Source organism: Rhinopithecus bieti, unplaced genomic scaffold (assembly GCF_001698545.2).
Source record: "Rhinopithecus bieti isolate Rb0 unplaced genomic scaffold, ASM169854v2 scaffold_51230, whole genome shotgun sequence".
NCBI classification, from domain to species: domain Eukaryota; kingdom Metazoa; phylum Chordata; class Mammalia; order Primates; family Cercopithecidae; genus Rhinopithecus; species Rhinopithecus bieti.
In genome coordinates this window covers 689,069-700,519 of record NW_016820119.1, presented here as the reverse complement: position 1 = coordinate 700,519, position 11,451 = coordinate 689,069, and the positions used below count along the sequence as shown (strand labels likewise).

General features: G+C 46.9%; 1 protein-coding gene and 1 pseudogene across 1 annotated transcript in view; both read right to left on the bottom strand.

Annotated features, from left to right (window-relative positions):
* The window catches only part of LOC108520273 (60S ribosomal protein L24 pseudogene), a 15,097-nt pseudogene extending 14,402 nt beyond the window's left edge, over positions 1–695 (bottom strand).
* Positions 696–8,851: 8,156 nt separating this feature from the next.
* The window catches only part of CCDC177 (coiled-coil domain containing 177), a 4,912-nt gene continuing 2,312 nt past the window's right edge, over positions 8,852–11,451 (bottom strand). The window contains exon 3 of the mRNA XM_017859583.1: positions 8,852–11,441. Within this exon, the coding sequence (XP_017715072.1) occupies positions 10,548–11,441 (894 nt within the window). The 3' untranslated portion in view covers positions 8,852–10,547. The remainder of the gene's footprint in view (positions 11,442–11,451) is intronic.

Here is an 11,451-nt window from a genome sequence, read left to right as displayed (position 1 = left end):
AAAAAAAAAAAAAAAAAAAAAAAAAAAAAAAAATTCTGATCTGCCAACTTACAATTTTTCCACCAACTCGGGGAGCTGAAACTTTCACAGGCTTCACAATCTTTTGCTTAGGGGATGCCCTTGTGGATCTTTTTCGATGCTTACTTAGCCTATTTTGCTTCCTTAGCAGCCCTGTAAACTTGTTCTGGTTGAGCCTTTTTAACTTCAAATTTCTGATTCCTCTTGGCCATTAGATGAGCAAGAGATGCACCACTAATGGCCCCCTGGAATCTGACTGCTTGGCAGTTTCTTTTCTTCTGAATTTCTTCCAAATGTCCCTTTTTGTGCTTTCTTCTGTAGAGGACAATCCGGTTTATCTACCAAGCATCCCTCTTGGAAAGGAAAGCTGACTTGTACTTTACATTAAGAAACTGGAAAACGTCCCTGTCCATCCTGGTGTAGCGCCTTCCGTGTCTAAGGTAGACCTTGTACTCGCTAAAACTGCACAACTTGACCTTCAGGGTGGCAGCTCCAGGGGAAAAGAAAAGATGGCAAAGGGAAGGAGGGGATCATGGGAAGAGCCATTCTTCTTACGAGAAGTTTTGGCAACTTTTGAAAAGTCTGTGCTTACCCTTATCTACGTACATATGACATCTACAGACTATGAACGCATTTTGCATCAGGACACAAATAGCAACTATCAGGTTCTGAGGCATCTGCTCTCTCCTTCCTCCTCCCTGGATCTTGATTCAGCTGCTTTAAGGTGGCTCTAGTGATGGGCCTCTTATTTTTCTGTTGAGTCATGGGCTTATTTAACCATCCTCAGCCTCTCGAGATTTATATCCCGCCTGAATTTTTCTGTCTATGGCATCAGCCTAGTATTTCCCAGTCTCTCTTTTCTTTCCTTATTTCGATGCTCTCACTGTATTCTCTCCTTTTTTGAACATAAAGATGATTTTACTTATTTTAGTAACCTCTTAACCAGCCCTTTCCCTTCTCAGAGGTTTTTACACACGTCCCTCCCTCCTTCCTGTTTCCACTTCTTTTAGTGGCTGTAAGAAGTGGGAGTCCAGGCAGAACTCTAGACCCACCTAGGGCAGCAGAGGCAGATTGTGAAACCCAGGCCCAGAGCTTTTGGCTGAACCCACATCAAATAATAAGAACTGCTTCAATCCTCATATCCTTTTGTTGTGAATTGCAAGCAGGCGGCAAGAGGGGCTTGTCTGGTGAATGCCACCTGTGGATCAGGTGAGATTAAGTCCACTAGATTTCCCTTTCCAGGAAGGAAGCAGGTGAGCTTCCAGACTTTCTAACACAATCCCCTGGCTTCATGTGATGATGAAAACAGGCACCTATATGTGGAGAAGAAGTAGCCAGTTATAAGCAGGAATACTGAGTACAGACAATGCCCAGAAAATAAAAAAAGGCAGCTGGCAGCCCGAAGATGGAGAGAGCAAAGGGGAGATTTTTATTAAATGCTTTAAAATTGATTTTTTTTAAAAATGCTGCTTTTAGGAGAATAAAGTCTTCTGGAAAACTACATACCTAGTGATAATTGGAAGCCAAGTCCTGGACACTTGCAACCACCCACAATAAGATCAGCACGTGTGGAGGGTCTAGAGCACAATTTCTGGCCAGGAGAGGGGTCTTATTCCCATTATTCAAATAGATGGATGGCATCTAACTTCCCTTTAAGCTCCATAATATTGTAATCTGGTGGCCTAAGAAGTTGAAACCTAGCCACAAATGACACAAATTTGCCATAAAGTAAATAATTACCAATGAACAAGAAGGTAGAGGAGGGAGAATCTACCAGTGGGAGTTAATCAATCACACATACAAACTGCCCTTGAGTTGGACTTGCCTTCTAGAGCAGTGCTTCTCAAACTTTAATGTACAACACGAATCAACTGGAGATCTTGCAAAAGGAAAAAAAAAGAAAAGAAAAAGCAGACTCGGACTCAGAAGGTCTGGGGTGGAGTCTGAGCTCTTTGTTTCTTTTCTTTCTTTCTTTCTTTTTTTTTTTTTTTTTTTGAGATGGAGTCTCACTCTGTCACCCAGTCTGGAGTGCAGTGGTGCCATCACGGTTCACTGCAATCTCTGCCTCCCGGGTTCAAGAAATTCTCATGCCTCAGCCTCTCAAGTAGCTGGGATTACAGGCATCCACAACCACGCCTGATTAATTTTTGTATTTTTAGTAGAGACGGGGTTTTGCCATGTTGGCCAGGCTGGTCTTGAAGTCCTGACCTCAGGTGATCCACCTGTCTTGATCTCCCAAAGTGCTGGGATTGGAGGCATAAGCCACCGAGCCCAGCCTAACCTTTTCATTTCTAATAAATTTCCAGGTGATACCAGCGCTGCTGGTCTGTGGGCCACACTCTGGAGTAGCAAGGTTCTCGAGCAGGGCTACCCAACAGAAATTTCAGTGATGATGGAAACGTTCTATATCTGTGCTAGCCACCAGCCATATGTGTTCTGCTGAGTGCTTGCCATGTGGCTAGTGTGACTGAGGAGCTAAATTTTTAGTTTTACTTAAATTTAATTAACTTACTTTTTTTTCATTTTCTGTTGCTATCACAAAATTTAACTAATTTAAATTTAAATAGGCGTATGTGGCTAGAGACTATTGAATTGGAAAGCACAGCTCTAGAGCAGTGGTTGTCAACCTTAAGTGCACATCAGAATCACCTGGAGAGCTTGCGAAAACACAGATTGATGGTCCCACCCCCAGAATATCTGATGCTGATCCTGCTGGCCCAACGACCACCCTTTGAATACCTCTGCTCTAGAATATGTATCATCCCTGATGTGGTAAGCTTCAGGGTCAGCACAAGAGTCCCTCATCTTGTCCCTGGGCAGTGAGCCTCAGTCCATCCTTAGTGCCAGCAGGACCCACCTAGTGGAACTAAGCTCCAATGAGATCTGAGCTTTCTCCCTGCAGGCCTTATACATAGACATTGCTGGCAGTGATTCAAATGGCTGCCATTGGGATGCTCCAGGAGGTCCCCTGGGTTATAAAATATCATTCTCACTGATTCCCAAGAAGCGACAGAACATATTGGTTAAAAGCATGTGCTGTACAGCCAGACTAAGAGAATCCAAGCTGGCTTTGCTCAACACTGGCTGTGTGACTATGGGCATATAATTGCTTAAAGTTCATGCCTCAATTTTATCATCTGTAAAATGGAAGTAATAACAGTACCTACTGCATAGAGAATCTTGTGAGAATCAAGTGCTTAAAACAGTCACCTGCACAGTGTAAGCGCTTAGTACACATTGGCTATCATTCCTCCTGCAATCCCAGCATTAGCAAATTGCTCCCTTCTGCTATGCATTTGCTCACCCTGCAGGTTCTCTGGAAATAAGCAGATGTTCCTGGGAAGCACACTCTGCCTACTGTACAATTTTGTGGAGGATTCAGGAGTACTCTGAGGTCCACTAGGGCATCCCTCTAGGTTATTCAAGGATAGAAGAAAGGTGACAAGGTAAAAGAGCTCCTAGAAGGTTGCCATACTCTTCATCCTCACTTCCCCATGCACAGTGAGAGCCAGGATGGGTCAGCCTACCTGTTTAGCATCTCTATGTATTGATGCATGTCCAAAAAGGAGAACAGACATCTACAAACCCAGGCCTGAAGCGAGCCTCCATGCAGTTGTCAACAAGGCCAGCGGGCCAGGAAGGGAGACTGGGGACATTTGGTGAGGCTTCTCAGGGAAAGTCATTAGTTGAGGATGAAGTGATGCTAAGGCATATCCAGCTCTCTCCTTCCTGCTCCAACACTACCCCTACAGTGAGCCCATCAGCACTCTCCCCAGTTGGGCTTGTCCCAGACCCTCTTCCTCATTCCTGTGTGGCCATAGCAGAAGATGGCTGTACAGTCCAGAATTCCTGCCAAGTACCACCACATGCTGTAGTACCAGAGTCCCCCCGAACAGTGGTTCTCCCACAACCTCTCCTACTTGGTCCTGCTAAAGATGCTATCCTAGAACTTGGGTATCACCAGGACAGAAGCACACCCTCTTTGCCCTAGAAAGACACAAATTTTAAAGCATTCTGTCATTTTACTCATCATTTAAGAAGTCTTAAAATAAAATTTCCAAAATTATTATCAGATGTCAATTTTATTGCCAAACAAGGTAAATGAGTAAACAAGTAAATCCCTACCTCCCCCAGCCCCCACAACCCCAGGATTACTGCTTATTACCAGGGGAACCATTTTTCCAGAGCCCCTCATTTGGAATGGTTGGAAGATTGCCACAGAGCAAGGACTACCCCCCAAAGGGCTACCATTCAAGCCTAGTGTCCACCAGGACCACTTGGCTTAAAGTCGATGTACCCCATTCCTTCCTTTACCATCTTCTCTAATTTAGGATATCAGTATCCACAAATTGAGTGCTATTTGCCAGATTGTGCTAACTGCTTTCCAAGAACTAAATGATTTAACAACTCCCTACCAAATAGGATCTATTGTCTCCATTTCACAGGGGACAAGAGGAACGAGTTGAGAATAGCTTGTATAAGTGAAGACACTTGCTCCTTTGCCAAACTCTTTGCCTTAAGTTGTGATAACCACAGGGAATAGATTTTTCAGAATTTGGTGGATGTCAGTCATTCTGTTATACTATGTTTCTGAATGTTGGCATTTTGGCATCTTAATTCTATTTCTCAATACATCTCTGACACCCAGTGAGAGAATGCACTGGGAAGGAGAAGTGTGGTGGCAGCATGAAAACCCTTTGTCAATATGAGGCCTGATGATGGATTTGGGAGATGCAGACACCATGCTCACAAGCCACAGCCTGAAGCAGCCTTGGGGCTGGAGGCAGGTGGGAGCAATGGAACTTTACAAGGGGCAGCTCAGCCTTCCCAGAGATTAGCCCTCCCTGGAAGAATAAGATGGCTGTAGTTCCTTCCTTTGCAAGAACACTGATGCTGGAAGCAGTAAGGGTGGGCGTGTGCATGTGTATGTGCATGCACGCTTGCACATGTGTCCTCAAACACAGAAATATGGATCATTCATAAGAAAGTCCTGTGAACTGTGTAAGTGTCTGACACAAAAATATGCCATCAATACTGTACTAATGGAGGGCTGTGCGCCATGGCTCATGCCTGTAGTCCCAGCACTATGGGAGGCTGTGGTGGGTGGATAACTTGAGGCCAGGAGTGTGAGTCCAGCCTGGCCAACATGGCGAAACCCCATCTCTACTAAAAACACAAATTTAGCCAGGTGTGGTGGCATGCACCTGTAATCCCAGCTACTTGAGAGGCTGAGGCATGAGAATTGCTTGAATCCAGGAGGTGGAAGTTGCAATGAGCCAAGATGGTGCCACTGCACTCCAGCCTGGGCGATAGGGCAAGACTGTCTCAAAACCAAACCAAAACAAACAAACAAAAAATTGTATTAGTGCAGAGGAAGAAAGGCAAGAACACTTCAAAATGACAGCTAATTTAAAAATCACTTTGGATTAGGTTTTTGTGCTCATTTGAGACATGACTGTATTTGATGAATTGGGAAGTAGTAATACTGCAAATGATGACATTATCAGCGTTTCTCTGAAAGAAACCATCCCACATTCCATATCCTAACATCTGCTACAGTAAAAAGATAGATAGAGGGAGAGAGACAGAGACAGAGAGGGAGACACAGAAAGAGAGATGAATCACCTTCAATGGTATTGCCTGTCATGACTTTAAGAGAGGCAGCATTGAAAACTGGGCAAGAACTCTACCCTCTGTCCCAGCCCTGACCTATTGGAAACCAAAGCAGCACCAGGGATAGTAATGAAGGGCTGGGGGCTTGTTGGGAAGATCCATGGGGTTGGGAGGAGGTGTATGTAGAGAGAGACGCCAGGGAGCTCTGTGTAACAAAGCGTATACGAACTGATGAACTGCTCTTGTCTAAAGACACACATAACCAAAGCATATGATCAGGTGTGATATTCAGGTGCTATGCCAGACACCCAAGGCCGAATGTGACACATATAAGGCCTAAACGACATTTTTAGAACTGAGAGTTTTCTGCTTCTGGGTCCCTGAAAGCCCCTTTGCAGGCTGTGTGAAGAAATACCAAGTTTCCTTATGTTCCTCTGCCAAATGTTTCGCTGGGTGAAGATGTGCTCATACAGCAGAGAAAAGGGAGGCCTGCATAGCAATCTTTGGGCTCAATTACCTGGAAGGCTTAAGAAGTGTGATATTCTGGTTTACTACATTCTTTTATGGATTCAGTATTGACCAGAAATTTCTTTTTGTTGAGACTTTTAAATTGGAAATGGTTCTGCAATTTTGACTTTCTTGTCTCAGCAAGAACAGTCAGATGACAGAGCTGGTACCAAATGATGTTTGGTGAATTAGGACTCTGCACAGCCTGAGGCTCGGTTCTCTAGGTCGAAGATCATTATTTATGCTGCCTCTCTTAAACGCATGACAGGCAATGCCCCTTGAAGGTGATTCATCTCTCTCTCTCTCAGTTTATCTCTCTGTCTTTGTTTACTGAAATTTAAAGCTGATTAAGTGCATGGCATGAATTTGACCTGATTAATCAAGGCTTCTCCAAGAAAAAGAGAGCAGCAGTGACTAAATGATGATTGAATGGTGGATGACTTGTCCTTAGGAAGCTGAAAATGTTTGAAGTTAGTGCCTTGAAGGACCATCAGGTCTGCCTGCAGATGGATATTCAGGTGAGAAGGTTGTTCAGCCCAACATGGAAACAAAGATGTTGTCTGCTCATGACATTGTACATACGTGATCTCCAGGGTCAATGATCAGAGAGACTGTTTCTCCAGCACCAAAGGCAGTGCCTGGCACATAGCAGGGGCTCACTGAAAATATGTTGAATGAATGGAGTCCTGCTTAGCTGGTCTATACACATTTCCTCTGGTCACCATTCATTTGTCCATCCATCCCTCTGTCCTTCTCTCCATCCAGTATCTACGTGCTTACCATATGTGAGATGTAAAACCATTGGCTGTAAGGGATTCTATGCTAAACACGATACAGCCCTTTATTTAGAGTCACCTCTATTTCAATGGACTTTGTAAAGGTGAAGAAATACGTGATGGATTTTACAGAATAGCCTGAACACAGACTGCATTCTTATATATCTTCACTATCCCAGAGAGTCTTTGCCTTTAGCAAATCCTGGTTACTGCCCTCATTGGAGAGTCACAGTCTGCATGCTTCCAAAAAGAATCTTCCACCATCCTGTCTAGATATGGTGTAGGCATTGGGTCACTGCCTGAGCAGGACACTAAACTAAGCTTCACTGATGATTTCATCTGAAATCGTTTTGTCCTTCTTGCTTCCATGGTAATGAACTAAACCTAAGCTTCTTCCAACACCTCCCATACCTCCTCACTTCATTTCACATTCTCTGTTTTGTAGAACAAGGGGATGCTCCAAGAGGACAAATGTGATGGTCTGTGATCACTTCAAGGCTGCAATCCCCTGGGTGGTAAGAACACATCCAGCATGGTGCTGTAAAGCAAATTCTGGGCACTTGTTAGAATATCATTTAGGGACAATTCCACCCAGAAGAATATACATCAGGAGCCATATTTTCCACCCACTATCCTTGTTCCACCTCCAACATTCTCTTGCTGCATTTCAGAATAGGAAACAACCTCTTCTCTCTGGCGTTGCTTCAAGAAAAGGATATAAACAAGGGGCCCAACAACGATTCTGGAAATTGCTTCTCCTCAGAAAGCAATATGGATATTTATCCTAGAATACGGAGGTCAGCCTATACTCTAGCAGATGGTCTAGAACATTCTTTATTGTCACTAGGTTTGGCTTCTGTTTTTGCTTCCCCACCCCCTCCCCCCCCCCCACGCCAGGGTTTTACCATGTTGCCTGGGCTGGTCTCGAACTCCTGGATGCAAGTGATCCTCCTACCTTGGACTCCCAAAGTGTTGGGATTATAGGCATGTACCACCATACCCAGCCCTGTTTTTGCCTTAATTCTACTTGGCTATATGGATTTTTGTTTTTTGAAGAATCTAAAATATTTTGCCTTTACACAGTGCATCTCTCTAAGTGCAAACTTCTAATTTGGTGAGATTCAGATCTGGGCCTTTGCAACACATGGGATACTATAATTTGTGATTTTCAAGACTACTCCTTTCTGCAACAGGTCATGACAGTACATCACACTCTGTAATGACGGTACAGTTACATGACCCTTCCTGTTTACAGCAATTGCACCTTTGGTTCCAGAGTTGTAGAAGTGGGGAACCCATCTGGATTCTGATTCACCCTCACAGTGTTTGTGTGACAGAGAGGGCAGAAATCATGATCCCTGATTCTACAGGTTGGGGAAACCAAGGCACAGAGAAGCAATCTACCCAAAGTCACTCAGTAAGCCAGAAAACAAACTGGGTAAAGCTCCAGGCAAGACCACTTATGTTCCTTTCAGTGCCTTATCTGAAAAATCAGATTGTCTCCTCCAATGAATGCACATACTTTGGAAGTAAGTAGTTTTAAAGCAGAATTTTCTATGAAGGTTTCAAAAGCCCTTTACCAACTCAAGAACCACAAGGTAAGAACCAGAATCATATTAACCTTTTAGTTAAATGCTTCTGACTCATGGATAATAACCAATTATTTCAACTCACTGACAACCTGGTTACCCACAAGAAGAAAATTTAAGGAAAAAATTCACCCATTCAAGAAATAAACCTCGGTACACAGGTTTATTTCCTCTCCTTGTTTCATGACATCTTAAACCTAACACCCAAGCACTGCTTCCTTCTACACAATACACCTTTTATACTTGTTGGCATGTGATGGGGTGGGAGTGAAGGGCTGACAAAGTGTGTGTGTGTGTATGTGTGTGTAACAATCAGCCATTTCAGGGACAATTTTACCCAGAAGAATATATATGAAATACGTTTAATATAGTAGTTCTCTACCCTGTTTCCTTTTTTTTTTTTTTTTTTTGGTAACTTTTTATTCCTGATCCTGGTTTAATGTAAAAAGTGATGTTTTACTTCCTACCTTCCTTGATGAAGGCAGAGTCAATGGGTGGATATGGCAGTGGGGCAATTTCAGCTTAATGGAAGGGAAGCACTCTAAGGGTTAAAATTGCCTGATGACCACTGAATGTGACCTTTTGGACCATGGAGTGACCTGGTATTGCAAGTATTTCACCCCAGAGGCTAAATGACCATCTGTCCACGATGCACTGCCCCTTCCAACACTAGGGATCCATATTCCCAGAAAGAAACTAGGCTGACAGCAATCCTCCTGCCTCCCCCTCCAGGTCAAGAAAGGCACAAAAAGGACCAACAAATAATACTGACATGGTGCTTTGGATCCAGGAGGCCTTGCGGTACCAGGAGAGGAATACTGATGGTCCCATCTGGAGAATGGGAAAGGTGAGGCATTGAGAGGGTGAAATACTTTCAGGCATAGTTGAGGGTGTACCAGGAAATTTAAGGGGGAGACTTTCTCCTGGGGGCAGGTGGAGAAGGTACACGGCCATTGATAGTGAACACAACTCTCAACAAAGAGGCAATTCCAGATCTTCGGCCACCACAGTAAAGCAGCCAAGGATACCCTAATTGTCCTCAGAGAAGTGGAGATGATTCCTTCACAGAGGGAATCCTACACTCCAAACTCTCTGGGGCCCACCCTTGAGACTGCATGCAGGGCTGGAGATTTAGGCAGGAACAGCCTGGGCTGTAAGGTAGCTCTGCTTCTTAAGGCATGACTGCTGTCTTCATGGAGTGGGCCCCACCCTGCAAGGAAGCTTAATGGAATGGAACACTGCTGCCAAAGGAATCCACCCCTCCAGGGGCTAGGGGCTTCTATTAAAGCTAAACAGCATCACCAAACCAACCAATTTCCTGTGCCACTCGGTAGAATAAGGAGGGAGGGGCAAAGGACAAAATCGAACATTATCTGCAGATGATTGTCTAACTGGAAAATCCAAAGGACTGAACTGGAAAACTATCAAAACTGGTGAGAATTTGCTCAGGCGGCCGATTAAAAGTCAGGTCTAAAAAATCAACTGTTTTTTGGATCATTTGGGCATGGCTTGACACCTTGGAGGAGCTGTGTTTTTCTGGGAGGCCTCCGTGCTTTGTGCAGCTTGCCATATTTTGAAAGATGGAGGTGAGCCAAGGTGACGTTCCCTCAGCAGTAGCAACTCTGTCTCAGACACCAATGTCGAACAGGAACAGGTGCCTGGGGCAACTGCTGCAGAAAGGGTGGGGACAACCACCTCTGCCCTCTCCTGGGGGCCCCTCTCACCAGTCCTGATCAGCCCCTTTCCCCCAAGCTTCTCTATTCCAGCCCAAGAGACACATAGGGAAGTCTGGCAAGGGTCGGTGCAGGAGCCATCAAGGGTGGATGCGGGCAGACTGTGCTGTCATCTCCAAACGAAGTAAGTTTTAAAAACAAAGAGGGCCAGCTGACAGGTCCCACAAGTCTGTACTGTTGTTGCCTCACTGGTCAGAAGCCTTGAGAGGCCACCGCGCTGTGCACTGAGCAGGGACTCCCACGATGGTCAAAGTGGTCGAGGGAGGCCCCACGGGGCTGTGCGTGCCAATCTGATTGGCGAAGAGCTGCAGTTATTTGCGGTCCAGGCTGGCGTGTAGCTGGGCCTCCCGCACCATCCGGTCGAAGGAGCGCGTGTTGGTCTCCTCCCGCACCTTCTCGCGCACGTGGAAGGAGGCCCGGGCTGTGGAGCGGGCACTCTCCAGCGCACTGCGCCGTTCCCGCGACAATTGCTCGCTGCGCTCCAGCTTGCGCCCGATGGCCTGGAGCAGCTCTCGCCGGCGGCAGTCTTCGTCCCTCTCCACTTTCTCTTTGTTGGCACGCTGGGCTCGTTCCTTCTCCAGCCGGCTCTGGCCCACGCGCCGCGCCTTCTGCTGCACTGCTTCCTCGGCCACCTGCGTCGCGTGCTGCAGCCGTCGCTCCCCCGCCCGGGCCAGCGCCTCCAGGTGCGCCTGATGTTCCCGCTCTTTGCGCTCCGCCGCCTCCTTGGCCCGCCGACCCTGCAGCTCCTCTCGTCTGGCCCGCTCTCGCAGTTCCCGGGTACGCTGCTCCACCAAATGCTCGTAGTTCTCCTGCGCGCGGCCCAAGCTGGCTTCCAGCGAGTTCCGCAGGCCCTCTCGCTCCTGGCGCTGCTGCCGGGCCCGGCCCTGTAGCAGCGCCTCGTGGCGCGCCCGCTCGGCCCGGCTCAGCTCCCGCTTCTCCCGCTGTAGCTGACCCTCCTGCCGCTGCTTGGCGCGTGCCGCGCGCTGGGCGCGCTCCCTGCGGATCTGCTCGGCCCGCTCCCGCCCTTCCTGCAGGCCTTCCTCACGTTGCTTCAGGTTCTGCTCCTGCTGAAGCTTGCGCAGCCGATCCTCCCGGGCCGTGCGCTCCGCCCGCTCCCGCCGCAGTAGGCCCTGGCGCTCGGCCAGCTCCCGCCGCCGCTCCTCGCTGCGCTCGTACTGCCGCTGCCGCCGCCGCGCCGCCTCGCGCTCTTCGCGG